This window comes from Coccinella septempunctata, chromosome 6, assembly GCF_907165205.1.
Source record: "Coccinella septempunctata chromosome 6, icCocSept1.1, whole genome shotgun sequence".
Classification (NCBI taxonomy): Eukaryota; Metazoa; Arthropoda; class Insecta; order Coleoptera; family Coccinellidae; genus Coccinella; species Coccinella septempunctata.
The window spans coordinates 29,946,564-29,964,722 of NC_058194.1; the positions used below are offsets into that span (position 1 = coordinate 29,946,564).

Consider the following 18,159-nt stretch of genomic DNA (forward strand, 5'->3'; position numbering starts at 1 on the left):
CAGGTGTTTCCGATTCCAACATTTGTGATGATCAGAGTGAGCAACAGTTGATTGAAATCCTTAATTTAACTAGGTATTATCAAGCGTTTTCACAGAACAGACTTTCACATTCATCTACGTTTTTGTATGTGTTACTCTTAATTTATATGTTTTCATAATTAAACTATTTTATCAATCGTTTTCACTGAACAGAGTTGCACCTTCATTCAATTAAAAGTGTTACTGTTCTTTAGCAGCAATTTATAACTCTCTTTTGAGTCCTATTAGAGCGATGTATATTTCTGGGTTCATTCCACAATTTCACCTCTCAAAATGAGTCGATCGAGGAGCAAACAGTTGAAGGGAATTTTTTTTCTTGTTTTCTAGATGTCAAAAGGGGAGCTGTATGATTTTTTTTCTCGATGTTATATTCATTATTGTAAAAATTGAACGGAAATTAAAACGTTTCATCATCTGAATTCTGAAACCTTTCAATTATCGTGCCTGTTCAATTTTATCGATTGAAAATTTCCTCCTGTAAAAGAAGAAAGGTTTTTCAATCATCTGTAATTGATTTCGATTCCCATTCGAGTGGTTTCTTTTATACATCGAACTCAATCAAGCAGGTTCCTTGTACAGACTAATCAAGATTGCATATTTTTGCATTTCTAGAAACTTACAAGGAAGGAAAATATATTTTTGAGATTTCCAAGTGGTAGGTGCTCTCTATAGACATACAGTCTCTATGTCCATGCTGCTCACCCTCGTTTGGTCGTTGAAATTGTTCCAGATTCTGGTCAAATCATAATTGGAAAAACAAAAAAAGTTTTTTTTCGATATTGCTGAAACCTCGTCGCCTGCAGGTTGTCATTTGTTGTTCAAGAAATCATAGGATAAATAGTCAAAACAAAGATTATACATTCAAACATTTGGGGATCCATTTTGTAGCAATTTTTCTCATGTCCAAATTGACGTGAACTATAGATGAACGCGTTCGTATGAAATATTCAGTGCTTCAGATATCCGTTTTAGCCCAATTCGACGGTCTGATAAAATCATGTCATGAACTACATCGATATTTTCGGGGACTGACACAGAAACTGGCCTTCCCGATCGGTCATCATCTTCAATAGAAAATTTACCTCTTTTGAAGCTTGCAGTTCAATTTTTCACGATCGTATACGAAGGACATTGATCACCAAGGGTATTAAGCATATCTTCGTAAATCTGCTTACCCCTTAACCCTTTTAAATACAGGTACTTGATGATGGCTCGATACTCCAATTTTTCGATTTTCACAATTTCGCAGGACATCTTCTTTCTTTTAATTTATTGCGTTACTCTGGTTTATTTTTTTGACCTCAAACTTCACACTGACACTTCTAATGAGTTATTGTACGTTGCTATGGTAACGCAATATTTTTTTATGCATGGAACTAGTCCATGCTAACTAGATATCAATACATCCTCGTATGTCTTTGTATTTATACGTTTCTTAGGCAAGTTGAAATATGTGACTGATGATGAAGAGACTAGATCGAAAAGTTTTGCTGGAAATATTGCATCAATTCACTTACTTATGGACAGTATTTCTGTTGACAGCTACTAAGTGACATTCAAATCATTACCACTAATATTAATCTATTTGTTACAACAATTTCTCGTATACGTGCGTCTTAGGGGGTAACAACTGCCATTCAAGAACGTCACTTGAGAGTTTCTTCGTTGAGACAACGGTTTGCAACCGCTCGGCTCCTTCAAATTCAGCCTGAGCAAACTCATGAGGTGCAAATTAGCACTCAGACAATAAGAAATCGCCTCAGAAAATATGATTTAAGGGCTCGTGTCGCGGCAAGAGGCCCAGCTCTTACCCCAGCCCATCGAAGGGCGCGTTTGGATTTTGCGAGAGAGCATATCCATTGAGAAGAGGCCGATTGAGAAAGAGTTCTCTTCACAGATGAGTCAAGATTCTGCCTCTACCATTGTGATCGACGTTCCCTTGTATACAGACGTCCACATAAAAGATATGCCCAGTGCAATTTCCTGAATACTACTGGTTTCGGGGGAGGATCGATAATGGTATGGGGTGGAAGATCTTTGACTGCTCGCACAGACCTAGTGGTCGTTGATAATGGAGCTATGAATGCTGATAAGTATATGAGGAACATTCTTGAAGAGCATGTAGTGCCATTTGCCCCATACATTGGTGAAAATTTCATTTTTATGGACGATAATGCCAGACCCCATCGTGCGCGCATAGTTCAGGAGTACCTTGAAGAGGTTGAAGTCTCTCGAATGAATGGCCAGCAAGAAGTCCAGATCTCAATTCGATTGAGCAGGTTTGGGACAACCTCAATAGAAGGCTGAGAAGTTCAGAAAATCATCCAGCTACTCTTAATGACTTAGGAATCCAAACTCGGAGAAATCTGGGAAGGATTAGACCAGAACATTTTAAGATCACTCATTTTGAGTATGAACCGTCGTTGCCGAGCTGTAATTAACGCAAGGGGTGGAAATACCAAGTATTAAATCACTTATCAGCATTTCAGTATTTTGAAAATTGTTCATTTCTCTTCTTTCACATAAGATTCGATGAAATCCTGAATTTTTCTTCCATTTAATGTGTGTTGTTTCGTTCAAAACCTTCCCGAGAGAACATAAAAAATAAGTTATAAAGTCAATGTAGAGTTAACTTTCATTAAAATTGAGATTTTCAGAATGTGCTTTAATTTATTTGCGCAGTATATTTTGAAGTCTCTTTTAACAACAATGCAACCAGGAATTTCCTGATTTCATTGAATAACAAAGAATTTTCGAAAAATTCTTTATATCTTAAAGTTTCAACCATTTATTCTTTGATTTCCGAATATTTGTCGTAGAGGAGTTGAAGGAATAAAAATAATCCAATTGTCTGATAGCTAGAATTTGAATTCTTGTGTTTTAGATCGCATCGATCTCAGAAACCGGCGCCAGATGGAGCAGCCGTCGTTTTGAATTCCCAAGGGGGCGCGCATCCTTTACAACCCCTCCGCTGGACGACGCTCCACGTTTTCCGCAGATTCAAAAGCGAAAACCGCGTCGCGACGTCCACTTGCCAGCTCCAGACTCCGGTTGAGCGCCAGAAGACAGAAAATTTTCAGTTCCGCGAACGGAATGGCGCGCAAAGGTTCCAAGGGCTCCACGAAGACCCCAATCGACCCGCACACCCTGGAAATCATCCACGAATATATACTGGGTGTCGCAAACGACAGTTCGGATCTGAGGGAGCCCCATCTAAGGCCCTCCTTGACCGAAACTTACGAGCTCGTGATTTTCGCTTTCTCCCTGCTTATCGTTGTTGGTTTTGTGTCGAATTTGATCGTTTTTTACGCGATCATCCGTAGGAAAATGTACAGGGATACCACGCAGGCTTTCGTGCTAAACAACGCTATTTGCGATATTGTTAAATGTTTGTTTGTGCTCCCCTTGTCTGCTTACGTTCTTCTTGTGCAGAACTGGGTGCTTGGAGAATTGATGTGTACATTCTTACCAATGATACAGGTATGTGAAAATCATCATGTGTACAGGGTGGGCAAAATTCGTTGTCTACTGAGGGGATCTCGAGAACTATAGCAGCTAGAAGAAAACGGATGACACATTCTCGAGCTCTTTTTTCATGACTAATCCAAATCTGAAAACGGAATCGGCCTATCATTTTTAGATTTCGAGTTATAAACAAAATTGAGATTTTGACGATTCCGAAAAGTTCTTATAACTTTTTTGTCTTCGAAGTTACAGATCTGAAACTTGAACCTTTTTAGGTACTTTTATACGTAGAATCTACTGACAAAAGGGAATCTACTGACAAAAGATTTTTTTACAATTCAAAATTAACAAATTCAATCAAAGTTTGCATTTAAAAAAATTAAAGTTCACCTAATGATTCGAAATGAAAAAAAAATTGAGCTCATCAGTGGATTCTACGTAAAAGAGTGCCTGTAGAAGGTTCAAGTTTCAGATTTGTAACTTCAAGAACAAAAAAGTCATGGGGACTTTACGAAATTGTCAAACTCAAAAACGAAGTATCGTAGGAGGCTGCAACATTCTTCGTTTCTCCGAAAATGAGCTCGGAAATGTGTCGTTTTCGAGATCCTCTCAGTAGACAACGAATTTTGCCCACCCTGTACTCATATCGAGAAGTACAAGAGTTTTTACTCCTAGTAAAAATCAACTCTTACTCTTACCTGGTGTAAATCAAAGGTAGTTGTTTTGCTGTGGATTTATTATTCCGATTTGTTTTAAAATCTTTGGTTTTCAATTACCTCATAAGAAATAGTACAGGTGTTGAATTTGAAGAAATGGGAAAACATTTAAAAGGTGCTTTTCCACAAATACTTCATACAGATCCTCATAAACAGGCCTTGCAGAATAGAGTCGTCTTGTTCAAACTAGATTTTGTTATACCTACAGGATACAGAGTATCAAACAAATTCGAAACTAATAGTAAATATGCTCTTCTATTGAGTTTTCCTTGGAAGAAAACTGTTCCCATTACTCGATCAAGAGATACGCTTGTCGAAAGATGAACTTCGGAAAATTCGCAAAAATATGCGGTCAGTTAAAAATTCGTCAAGACCGAACGGTTGCACCTAGGTCAATGAAATTCTCAGATTTATCAGTAAAAGAGTTGCTCTTTCAGATCATGTATCAAATTCAGATCTACGATGATTTTCCTGAAAGATACACGACTCGAAAATTTACCTTCGAAAAATTCCCAAAAAGATGGGGTCAGTTGAAACTTCCTCAAAACCGAACGGTTGTGCCGAAATGGATGAAATTTTCAGATTTATTAATAGAAGAGTTGTTGCGCTTTTAGAAAATGTATCACATTTTGATCTACGTTGATCTTCTTGAGAGATACTCGTGTCGAAAATATTTACCTTCGGAAAATTCCAACAAAGATGGGGTCAGTTAAAAATTCGTCAAAAGCTCAATGAAATTTGGAGATTTATTACTAGAAGAGTTGCTCTTTGAGAACTTGAAAGATATGTTTTTTGGAATATCGAAAAATGATTTCATTTTCCCCTTCAAATGAGAATAAGTTTCAAAGTAGTTTTCTTTCAAACATAGAGCTCAATTGAAATCATATTCAATTAACAAACATCTTACATAATCTCAAATATAAAATTATGATCCCTTTCGCAGATATGATTCTTAATACCACAAAATGTATGAACTTCGAATTATTTGAAAAGAACGAAGAGTGTATTTTCTTGTAACTTCTCAAAGCGCAAAATTCCTTAGTTATTGACATTAAACTTTAATTTCACTCCACAATTTCGAGAATAGTACATTTTGGAATATACGAAGATGTTCTGGTATATTTGACCCCATGTTCTTCACGAAATATTAATGTTTTCAGGCAAGAAATCATCTACTTCGTTTTTGCGTTTACATCTTAGTAAACAGCCTGTATATAAGAACAATATCCACGTCGACGTGTTGCGAATTATGTATTTACACGAGATTCTCGATTCAGCAAGTATATCGCATTCATTTTTAATCCCTTTGAATCTAGAAAGCCTTCGTTACCTCAGTAGCAAATTCAACGGGTATACCAGATTCTCACGCCTGACTCGAAATAGATTCAAATCGAAACGGAAATTTCCCAGAATCAACGAGAAATATGTTTTTGTAATGTCATATTTTCCACAATTCCACGGTACTCGTTTCAATCGGGAATATGGAAGTGAAACCAAAAACCCACGCTGCCTTCATCAGAGAGTTTGTTTGATCAAAAGGTTTCCAGGCCACAGACTTCTCAAAAATTTGCAATGCGTCAACTTCATGGAGATAAAATAACGAATCACAATTCGTATCTGACTCTATCATGTTTTTGAGAATGAAGTAGTGTCTTTCAAGGAAACAAAACAGATCTGAAATTCCAGCAACGTTGTTAATTATTATCAGGCGAATTTCAAATGAAAATTCACAGAACATTTCCATATACATGGTAAGTCTTTGAGTCGTACAAATAAATCAACAGTAGTTTCTTGAGGTCCAAAGGAACACTTTTTTTCCTTACCATTTTTTCAGAATCGGCTCGGTTTAAAAGATACATGCTGTTAAAAAACCATAAAAAAATTTTATTATCTCACAAACGGTTTTATCGAATTAAATGAATTTCGGAATATAGTTTTTCATTTATTTGATGAATCTTTTTCGAACACAAAATATCACCCACGTCTTCCAGTTTTCTCATTATGACCATGACGTACCATAAAAATACCAACAATTCAAAGAACCCAACTTTTGAAACTAAGTTGGACGCTATGTAATGAATATTTGAACGTTTTGTAAAATAGAATTATTATCCATATTTTCTCGTATAATGCGCCATTTTCGAGTATTTTGATGCTCAAAAATTAAATCTGTGAGTATCTATGAAATTTGAAAAATTTTGGCTGAAACAACTCTGTTTAAAACATCCATAGATGTATGTACTGTTGTCATAGCTTTAGCTATACTTCATTCAAATTTATTTTAGCAGTCGGTTGGCCATGAAATAATTTTCTCAAGTTTTTGTAACTAGAACGAAGTTAGGTTGGCACTCATGAAATGTCGGTAATGTCATAACGCCGTTGCCACAACTTATATCAATTTTTATTACGAAAATGCCGAAAGTGATTGAAAAAAAGAGACAGGGTTTCAGGAAGTGCTATTTAGAATTCAGGTCCGCTCATTCAAATAGTTACACCATGATATTCTAAAATCCACAATACCCGTCTGTTCCGATATTCCTGAACAGTACTGTCAGTATTTCAGAAACGATGCCTATTGGTCCAGTCGTTCGAGTTCTATTGTTATTCGATTGCGGGCCAGTACTAGCAGCAATATCGGAACAGGCCCTACGTCAGACGGTAGCGAACATATTCAATGTAAGAGAATTTATATAATGTTTCATCTGAATCTAAACGAATTATATTTCAGCTGGATATTTCTACAATCAGAAAGATTGTGAATGAAGAGGATGACAAAGAATTTCCTTCTATTGGGAGACCCAAAAAAGTGGTGGCATTTGAGAATTTTATGTTTGAGTGAATTAATGCGAAAGGTTTACTACAGGATTTTCGATAAATGTCATCGGAGAATAAGTTCCCTAATATGGATTTTTCTATTTTTCATTTGACTTGTCCTATACAATGTAAATGTCTTAAGGTACTAATAAATACCTAATTATTATTATTACATCAATGTATTAAGATGAATAGCCACAAATACGCGCAAGTTGCCCTGTTACTTGTTTATTCATGTGAAATTTTTGTTCAAAGGTGAAGTTCATCTTAACTTGAAACTTCTTTTAATTCCTTTTACTTACGTTGATGCAAGATGATTTTTGTTGAAGATTTCAACATTCTTGTAATTATCTGTTAATTCCTTCGGGAGATACCCATTCCCAACCACTGCATCATATACATTTCATCTTCGGGTTAATATTTTTGAAATCTACAAATGATGTAAGCCAAAGAAGATAACGATCATTAACTCTCTTCAAGCTAGTGCATATTATGATATTATATTGAACCTTTGTATTTTCCATGCAAATAACTGGATTTGGTATGCCTTCAATCAGTTTGTATAAACTTCAATATGTTCGTCACATATTTTCCGAAGAGATTCGACATTGTGATAAAATATGTAATAACAGAAACTTTTACGTAGAACAGGCAACATAGCGTTGATTTAAAACCCAAAAATGTTTTGACAAGCTTCATAACCCCACATTTTCGTACTATACAGAGTGAAATGTGTCAAATTTCCATGGCCAACCGACTGCTAAAATAAAAGTGAATGAAGTATAGTTATTCTGAAGGTAATTTTGTTTTTTCAGGATTGGCATAGCTCATTATGAAAACTTAAAATGTCTATATCTTTTTATCAGAGCCGAATCGGAAAAAATGGTATAGGAAAAATGTGTTTCTTTTGACCTCAAGAATCTGAAATATTTGTACGAGTCAAAGACGCACCCTGTATATTATATTTCGACACTCGGCTATTATTCATGGGAATTTCAAAAATTTGTCACGCAGCTCTTCATGTAATGACCCGTGAAATCAGGCACTGAAATTAAAAAAAATCACATCATTTATAAGCTTTCTTGCAATTTCGAATCTTTTTTGTTTTCCACTGAATGCCCCAGAGAATACGAGATGGCTCTTACCATAGCGAGAAGATTAATTAATTCGACTAAGAGTATTTGCTGTCATTCCCCTTTGGTTTACGGTGATTTAAATGCGCTTGAGTTTAGCAAGTAAATTGGTTATTATCTATTCATGAAGTTCTCCTTTTGCCAGTAAAGCTCCGAGGCTGCTCATCGTTAAAAAATTCAACGAATCCCATTAAAATTAATCAATCTGTTGATGCCATCTGGAATTTGTATCAATGAAGGTACACATAATCAGGAGGAATCAGAATATTATGGCAAAACACTTTTTGATGGGTACCCTGCACAAATGAGCGCTGAACGAGACATACTGTATATGTTCATAGACCGTTTTACCTGAGATAAAGGATGATGTTCGAGGATTCCCTGAATTAATTGGAAAGCCACATATGACAAAGACTTAATTCCAGGAACTACTAATATCCACTGGTTTCGGGTAGAATGTTATTATCAAATGAAATTTAGATATAAAGAACCCATTATAATACGATACATATTCCATAATACGATGCTGATGCTCAATTTAAACAGAAGTTACGCGATATATTCGGAATTTGTGGCTTATATTATTCCCCATCCAAATAACTCATGCCCCATACAAGTTGGATGAAAACTGTTGACGGGATGAATAAATTTAATCTACTTGTTTTCCAAGTTATCTCATTTCGTTGCTATCTCAGCCAGACGAGTGCCATGTTCCAACAATTAGGATTAAATTATTTCCAGGGTAAGACTCGAAGTGTTAATCAGATCACGTTGTTTATGAGCATACCTTTGTACCACTAGAGACTGTGGCTATTGGGTTAGAAGATAAGATCAGGAAGGTGCATTGGAAATCGAATATTCTTATTTTCAGTGGCAAGAAGAACCTGAATGTTCCTGACACGTCTCCCAAGGACTCCAAGGAGCAAAACCTTGTTGGCAGAATCGATCATGTCAAAAGAGGGAAAGCTGGTTTCTACATCTACACAGGATGTCCTGAAATGAACAGATAAACTTGAAAGATCTTCAAGTTGGGAGTTTGCCTTTTTTTTCTACTGTCAATATGGCTTTTTGAGATAGAGGATCAGAAAGGCAGCAATTTTTGAGCTCACACACATGTCCCAAAGCCCCTTGATCGGATAAGGAAAACTGGAATATTTCGAAGGAATAATAAAATAAACCTTCGAGGATATTTGCATCTCAACTTTTTTCAGTGAACGATAAAGTGTAACAGCTGAGTGCCGGAAAATGTTTATTGGGATAAGAAACTCGACCAATTCTGAGCTGTCAGCCGAGGGAATATTTTTCATACTCAAGTCAGAAATCTTTATGAATTGGGGCTCTACCTCATGACGAACTATAATAGCCTTCCACCATCTCCACTCCCTTATTGCGTTTGTGACTTCATTTATCACGACTAGCAGGATGATTAGAAAAATGGAAGAAGTTATACCAGAACCAGTTTCAATTTCAGAACGAGAAACGGAAAGTAGCTGAAGACGACAAATCCTACAAACGTACGTTTAATAAGAAATGAAGAAGCCAAATCTTTTGCTACGAAAGAAGCATAAACTACTTTTATTGAGCAGAAACCTTTTTGTGGCTTAGGAAAATGAACCTACAAGAAGGAGTTTCAGCAGAGAATTAACCTGGAGAAATCTGCCGAGACTGGAACATACAGTGTGGTTCAACGAAACTTAACACCCCGATTTTCCGGCTTTAAAATGAAATTGTCGAAAATCGCTCGGACACATCAATTTTTGATTCGAGAGGGGACAAATTATCCGCTCTTTGCATCCCCGTTACTGCAACCCCCTAACGGGGGTGAGCACAACCCCTTGATTTCGAAGAGGGTGCAGGGGTGTTGCGATACCTCATGTTGAAGATCTCATCGAGTACTATATGATCCTGAAATTTCGCTCAAAAATTTCTATGGATAACGAAATGACAGCGAAAATAGTGGAAGAGCAGTTATTCTTCGCAGGACTAGATGGATCCATACAATGTTTCAATAACAATAATACTTCAATGGTCCTTACCAGGAAATCGTTATTTTATGAAAATCGAATTGAAAATTGAAAAATTTCATGATACCGATATGAAAACTGCTATTTTTTTCATGAGAATACATACCTATATAGCTTCTTGGAATAGGAATGCGCAGGCAATATGTCACGTGTGAAACGGAAATTGCCTATTTTTATCGCCACAATAAAAATATTTATGTTGCAGCCCTCGTACAATAATAAAATAACTCATATTCACTGAAGTGAAATTTGTCACACTCCTACAATGAAGAATTCAATTTAGATGCCGAAATTATATCTTTTGGATGATATGTCGGTATAAAATCCTTACAGGCATGAAAATTGTGATCTCGATTGCAATATTCTTTCATCAGTTGAGTACAAGTCATAGAAATTTGACTTTATTTCCGAAACCATGGGGTTTTCGTATAGGGACATATTTCTATGCAAATATCGGTTAAAAAGTGGGTGGTCCATTTGATGAAATCAACTATTCGCTGTTTTCGTATCGAGTGAAAAGACGAAGTATTTTGAAAGACCCTGTATATCACCAACCAAGTTTTTGCTACTTTACATTCATCTTCAGGATCTCAGTGACCTATTTTAAAAATTTCAGCTTCCTAAAATACGAAATGTCTTTTCTATGGTTATTTCAAATTTTTGGCAATTTTTTTAGGAAAACCTATGACTTGAAAGGGTTGATATTTAAAATAAAGACCCCACTTTATGTTTGCTAGTAAATCAACCCTTAAATTCTTCCCATCGATTCAGAGAAAACCCATGTAACTCATGCCTTTTAATTGTTCCACAGGATATACCGATGCACGTGTCAACCCTTACGTTCACCCTGATGGCTTGGGATCGCCAACGTTTCATACGAAACCCTCATCAGACTCGTTTTCCAGCTTTCGTCTGCTGTTTCGGAACATGGCTAACTTCGATGTGTCTGGTACTTCCCTACCCTCTATACATTATGTACGTGGATATTGGGGTAAGTGTTGTGTTCATCAATGAACTCATTACAATAGTTGAAATCTACGCTGAACTAAGCTGTAGAGTGGGGCCCTTGTTCCAGATTTGGGACCAGAATTGAATACTTCATTAATCCAATCTGAGTTTACTCAGCTGGAGTTTATACTGTTTGTTTTGGAGCTAATCCTAATCGATAAGTGTTTGGTGATTTTCGGTTTACACCAATTTTAATGCATAATTTTCAATGATGATTTTCGAAGCCAGTGAAAAGTTATGGTAGAAAATCAAAAGGGTTGTCGATTTCACCCCTCTCTAGGTGTGGGAGATGAGGGAGAATATTACTTTCAGATGCAGTTCTATTCGAAAAATACCTCTGCAAAATCTCATTCGTTCATCTTGGTTGGAAAAAATTTAATAAATCCATAACCAAGTCTTCATCTTTGAAGCAAAGTAATTCTTTAGCAACTGTTACCAGACATACCTCTTTTAGAACTCTTTTTCTTATTTCCGTTTCTGAACCTTTATCTCCGAATTTATTCCCATAAATCTTGGGACACCCTGTACAATAGATGAGTCGAGTGGAAATGAAGAATTTTACTAATGTTTGTGAGGATTATGAAACATTTGACATTTCTGCATTGGAGTTCCAAATAAAAGATGTTTAACAATTTTTCTAAGACCATTTTGTACATCCTGTTGTAGAAGTCATTTGATAATTCATGTCTATTCCAGAATTACGTGGAAGAATTGATCGGTGTTGGGATTTGTATTTACAATTTGGTGGACGATATGGAAGAATATATGCGAGGAATATTCTTGACAATGTGAGTATATTGTTTGACTCAACGCTTGCAGATGACATTGAATCATATTGTTTCTGCTGCATAATTGTGTAGCAGAATGTGGGTCCTATATATAATACATCCATATCTTTCCATATACATACCTACATTGAAAGAAAACGTGAACTATACAGGGTGAGTCTTCTGTCTTCGACTCGAACAAATATTTGAACAGTAAATTCTTGAGGTCAAAGGAAATACCTTTTTCCTTTACTATTTTTTCCAAATCAGCTCGGTTTGAAAGATACAGACTGTTGAAAAACCCTAAAAAATGTTATTTCTAGTTCTATCTCACAGTTAAAATATTTGTACGAGTCGAACACTCACCCTGTATATATAAAAGAATATTGACATTGTCTCACCTTAAAAAATATTTCTGAGAAAATTTTCGATCCATTCATCAATAAAACAAGGTAAAGTAATTTTACTTATTCTTTTTTCCAAACTTGATCCGGATGAAACAATGTTCGAGCTATGCGATTCAATTCATTAAATTAATGAATTTAATCACTTTGAGTGTTCACGATTACAGACATCGCATTGGAACGTGAAAGATCAGGTGAAAGATTAAGGGGAAGCGAAAAATGAAAGAATGGGGTAGGTTATAGGAGAAAAGAGGTAGTTTTCATAGCAAAATGCTGATTAATTTGAAAATAGACTACGGATATTATCCAGACGATGTACAGGGTGTCTAAAATTAATGAAACAAAATTTGTCAAAAATAATGTTTTCTTTTTATCTCAGAATTCGTCATTCGAAAATCAATGGATTTGGTACACAGGAGAAATAAGGGTTCCCTAATTTTGTTTCGAGGATCTGTGGCCAAACTTTGCTGCATTAATTTTCGACATACCTGTGTATTGATTTCAACTATCAAACTGTTCATTTCTATACCTGAGAAACCAGAAAACTGAAGAAAATCATCGAAATAAAAAAACTCAATACCACCTGCACTGAAAATAAGTTGAAGCGATATTCGATGGAAATTAACGATTGGAAATGTGGATTATTTAATCTGAGTATCCATAAATTCATGATGTGTCGATGTGAGAGTTGAAATGGTTCGTTGCGAGGCAGAAAAATGAAAAATGGACCTCTTAAATAACCATTAAAACCGCAAAAAGCAGAGCATCCAATTTGATCATAAATTCATTAATCAACCAACACACTTGTTTCAGTTCGGAACGTGTTCGAACTAAAAATAGAATCGAGTAGGATCAGGGAATTTACTCGTATGGCTTATCGAATGAAGTAACCCTATTTGGCCAGAATTTATTTAATCTAAATATGAAATTTCAATGGAAAAAATATAGTCTCGGAATCATTCAATACTGAAAATGATAATTTTTACTGAAAAATGATTTTTCATAAATTCAGACAAATAATAAGGAAATTGAGGTACCTTCTAGATGAACATTTGATAAATTCATTCAATTCATCATTCGATAACTAAAAAAAAATTGGGTAAACGAGCTGAGCATTTATGAAGGCAGTTAGATTAGTTTTTCAGCATTATATGGGACGAATCAATTTAAGAAAATGTCCAAATTGGACTAACAATCAAAAATATTACAAATATCATCTTCTGTTCAACTTATCCTAGCCTATGGTTGCATGATGAAAGGAAGCGTGTAAGTTATAAGCGCATTCACCAATTTGCAACGTTTGCGTTTCAGATAACAAGTTTTTTTATCAAAATTCCTGACATTTCCAATTAACATTGTATATTATAATTAATTATAACCACTTTCTATAAGATATCCTTCAGAAAGAACCAAGTGGTTTCACTAAAAATAGGACCAATTTCGCCAATTAAGCGATTAATCAAAAAATGTGGTTTGAAGTAGGAGGTTTTCACAAGAGATACGAAATCCTGAACAGTTTCACATTTTTCAATTTGTTAAACAGCTTCAATTTGTTGAACGGATCCTTCAACCTACAGAAAAATGCAACGAAGGAACAAGAAAAAAACGAAGGAAATGGAAGTTGCGGTAGAAGGAATGATTGACAAGTCGAAGCGGTTTATTTCATTAATTTCAAGGTTTCCCAACTCAGATTGAATTCGTGATTTATTTATGGAAGTTTCTCAGGATCCGAACAACGCCGATGATTCTAAGATATTTCGATTTCCTCTGGACAGAGTTTATTAAGTTTCCGGATGTTTTTGTTGTTCATTTTCTACTCTGTTCTGTTTTTTCACGATGTTTTGCATCGTCCTTAGATGGAAAACAGCGTACTGCTGCAGAAATGTAAAATTTCATTATGCATTCATCTTTTTTGTTGTGCAAATAGGTAGGTAGATACATGAGACTCATTATTTCCATTAATTTCCAAGCTTTTAAACATTAACAGTAATGAAAAATGACAAAATTTCATATTATAATGGTATTATGAATTGAAATACCTAGCTGGGCACTAATTGGACCGATTTGTCACTTGAAATTCTTAAGGGAGTTGCCATAATGACTTTGGCCTTGGAGATATTCCAGGTCTTATGTGCGCCACTCTGTATAAACACAGCGGAAAGATTAAGACAGTTGGATGAAAGCTTTTAGGCCTTTTAGCAATCGAAATGACAACCGTAGCATATTCCTGTAGGATTTTATCTTCGACAAATTGTCCTATCCAATCGAATTTCAACGAAAAGCCTAGCGTACATACCTATAAACTACCCCGATGTTCCTCTTGCTGACTTGCAAGCTAAGTCTGAATTATTCATCTCCTTTTCGGCATTTCCATGAGCCTTGAACGATATTCAACAATGAAGAAGAGAGTCATCGCGGTTTGCAAGCTCCCACAGGATAAGGAAGTTCACTGGATTCGTGAAATAGCGAAAATTTCAGTGGTTTGGTTGAATTTGAGTTTTTTGTTAGAGAGGAACCTTGTAGACTTCACCAGAATCTTTGTATTTTTTTCACTATGTTGTAGCTCTGAAGCAGTTAATTTTTTGTTGGCATTTCAGACAGGTTAAGGTAATGTAGTCACCATAGACCACATAGACTTATAAATAACATGTATTATTATAAGTCTATGGTAGACACCTTTATGTCCTAACTACATCAGTACATATACAAAATCGTTTTTTTATTTGCCTTCATATATTATTTTATGTATTCTCCATATCAATTTTTGAACAGTGTAGGTATATCATCAATAAAAAGTCGAAATTTTGTTGTTGATGAGAAAGTTCATGATGGATGGAACTAAGCTGATGCAAAAACATTTTGGGGGTATTTATCATGTAAATCAACCAGGGAAATAACAATTATCCTCCAAAGTTTCACTGGTTCAAGGTTTCAGGGCAGAGTATATGTAAATGGAAACATATCAAAGGAAGCTGAGAATATATGCATTCATCAACATTCATTATATTCGAGCTTGCTACGGTTGAAAATTAATTATAATTTGATAGATGCACATCAGAGGATGTTAACTTCAAATACTTATATGTATTGTTTGACTAATATTTCAGGCAAACATGATTTTGTAATTTATTACGTAGAAAATTTTTTTTTGCTCTTACGATTCAGAATTTTGTCGATATCCATACGTTGCTAGCCTATTATCAAATAATAAAGGATACAATTTTTACAATATGGATTGTAAATCAGTACCTACTGATAGTATTGATTATTTGGTACTCAATGCTAATACTTATTAGTCTATGACTGTACCAGTGACGTTTACCAAACGAGGAGTAGAGTTTTGTGAATCATAATGAGAAGAAGAAAAATAGCCATAAAATGCGAGTTGAATAGTGTTCTTTAACGATCGTGTGAAAAGATTATTTTTATGATTACCTATGTACCCTCAGCAACAATTTTGAGGAAACGATTCTTATCGAATTTTCAAGAGGAGAATTTTGAGCTCCCTTAGATTTCATAACTTTTTATGTAATTCGGAGTACGATGAAAAATGGAAAGAAAAATCTTCGATGGGGAGTTTTATTACTCTGATTTTCTGAAGACATATCCCTTAATATGGGTATATATTGATATTGACGATGGCCCGAGTTTACCTTTTATTGGATATTTTCGAACAATACCTCCTAAGACGAAAGAGTCGTATGTTCCATTCGGATTCGGTGATACAGTTTGGCCAAAATCGATAGGAAAAGTTCTAATAGGATTCTTAACATCCACATAAGTTTTTCCATTAATGATAATAAAAGCTACGTTTTTTCTTACTCAGGTTATTCAGTTGGATCATCTAGTCCAAAATAGGAGACCCTTATTCTTGATTTTTGCCAGGAGACCCCTTCTTTGAAGTTACAGCATAATTTCATCCCCAAAAATATTATTCTCTCTCTATCTCAGTATACGATTCTGAGATAAAAAGAAAATTTAGGGGGCAGTTTTCTGAAAAAGGGGACCTCCTGAGAAAAATAAAAAGGGGTCTCTTTCGTTCATTTATTTAACCCTGTAAACACTTTGTTTATAACAAGCGTGATTGAGCTGACATTTCTCTATTCGAATCGAAGTATTTTCCATTCTGTTTTGTTAATTTCCAGTCAAATCGTTTGAGCAAGTTCTCTCGGATATCTTTTCCTATCGATCTTTTCCTTTCTAGCATTCTAGCTCAACAGCATCCTCTCACACATCCTAATGGAACATTCCTCAGTGTCAGCAGACACCTCCTGAATTCCTACCAGTCTTCACAGTGCTGAAAATCCAGTTTCGTCTGTTCGATTTTCAGATCACGTATAACTTGTTGCTTTCTATAGGTACGTCGCGCCCATGATCTTGGTTTCCTACATGTACGTCAGAACGTCGCAAAAGCTGAGAAATAGGATGAAAACCAGTGCGAAGGGTGTGAGAATGTCCGCAGAGGGTTACATCAATGGACATCGACTCCTACAGAGGGATACAAAGTGAGTTAACTCTATCTAAAGAACGAATCTCTTGATTTCGTTATTTTTCTAGATTTGCTGATGGCAGTATCAACTCCAGGAGCACCAGTGAGAACTACCAAGGGAACGAGGAAGACGTTGAACATATCCCGAGGAGAGTACCAAAGCTGAACGTCCTTCAAGAAAAACGTAATCAGGGGTACTTGGTGTTCACAGTTTCAGTCTACGGGATATGCATGTGTCCCATCATGGTACTGAGACTGGTGAGGTTTTATCTGGTGGAAACTTACGATAGCAGTGGTATCATCGACGTTGTCTACACTGTTTTTGTGTGGATCGCTTTTGCACCAGTCTGTATCACGCCTTTGGTTCACATAGTTTGGCAGTTTTCTTGGTGAGTCTACTTAATCTTTCTACAAAAAAAAGCTTGTTATAACAAGATGCATATGCAGAGTGGGTAAAAAGTAGGCATCTCTGAGGCACAAAATTAATATCTTCGATATTTTTTCCATCGTAATGCGAACTCTATCGAATGATGAATGGATCAAATCGACTGTTACAGTCTGTACGATACACCGAGATGTTTGAAAGGAGCAGAAATCAAACATTCTGGCGACACTGTCGACATTTTGGATTCTGCATTGTCTGCTTCGTTTCAAAGGAGGTTATATTCGGACGATCAGCAACCTTTGAGTACCGGGAGCTCCTCACTGATTGATGGAAGTAGTGGATCATGTCGAGAGAGTTGAAATAAGTAAGTATTTTAATCTTTTTATACACCAGGTACAATAAGGTGTATCATTGGTGAATGGTCGTGAGCTAAGGGTAGATATTATATCCTTTCAGTAATGGAGAAAGGGTTTCAACTTCTTTGTAGCTCCAGCATCGACATCCTGGCATGATTTTTGGGAGCGTCTTTGTTTAACTGTTACCTTAGATGTTTGCATTTTCGACGTTGAACAAATGGTTCATTTGGATGGATTGGAATTGAGAGAATAAACTTGGAAGTTTCCGAATATAGGATAAAATTTGAAAATTTTTAATACAAGTATTCTGATTCCTTTTTTAACACCAGAGAAAAATTTCTAGTCTCCACATACGTAGGTACACCAAACGTGATTTCAAATATGTTGGTATATACAGTTGTAGAAGATGTGTATCAGCTCATATTGTGTTTAAATCTTATGATGCGAAAAACTTGGTTTTCGACCGTTTTTGAATTGAATACAGTAATTGAACCAATAAAAAATAAAATAATCTTCGTATACATATATTATTTTTATTACAGAATAAAGTTATTTGGAA

At 35.6% G+C, this 18,159-nt stretch overlaps 1 protein-coding gene across 1 annotated transcript; it reads left to right on the forward strand.

Annotated features, from left to right (window-relative positions):
* The first annotated feature begins 3,056 nt into the window (after window positions 1–3,056).
* Window positions 3,057–17,603, forward strand: LOC123315679 (alpha-1B adrenergic receptor). The gene is made up of 6 exons (XM_044901501.1): window positions 3,057–3,519; window positions 11,003–11,182; window positions 11,896–11,987; window positions 16,729–16,875; window positions 16,928–17,248; window positions 17,417–17,603. Exons 1-6 carry the CDS (start codon window positions 3,133–3,135, stop codon window positions 17,601–17,603), a joined length of 1,314 nt encoding a protein of 437 aa, XP_044757436.1. The 5' UTR covers window positions 3,057–3,132.
* Window positions 17,604–18,159: the final 556 nt, after the last annotated feature.

Excerpts from the sequence above, each read along its gene's own strand:
- LOC123315679 (XM_044901501.1), top strand. The coding sequence starts at position 3,133 with ATGGCGCGCAAAGGTTCCAAGGGCTCCACGAAGACCCCAATCGACCCG. Across the intron at positions 11,183-11,895 it reads TTATGTACGTGGATATTGGG|AATTACGTGGAAGAATTGAT; the intron begins GTAAGTGTTGTG and ends TGTCTATTCCAG. Across the intron at positions 16,876-16,927 it reads CTCCTACAGAGGGATACAAA|ATTTGCTGATGGCAGTATCA; the intron begins GTGAGTTAACTC and ends TTATTTTTCTAG.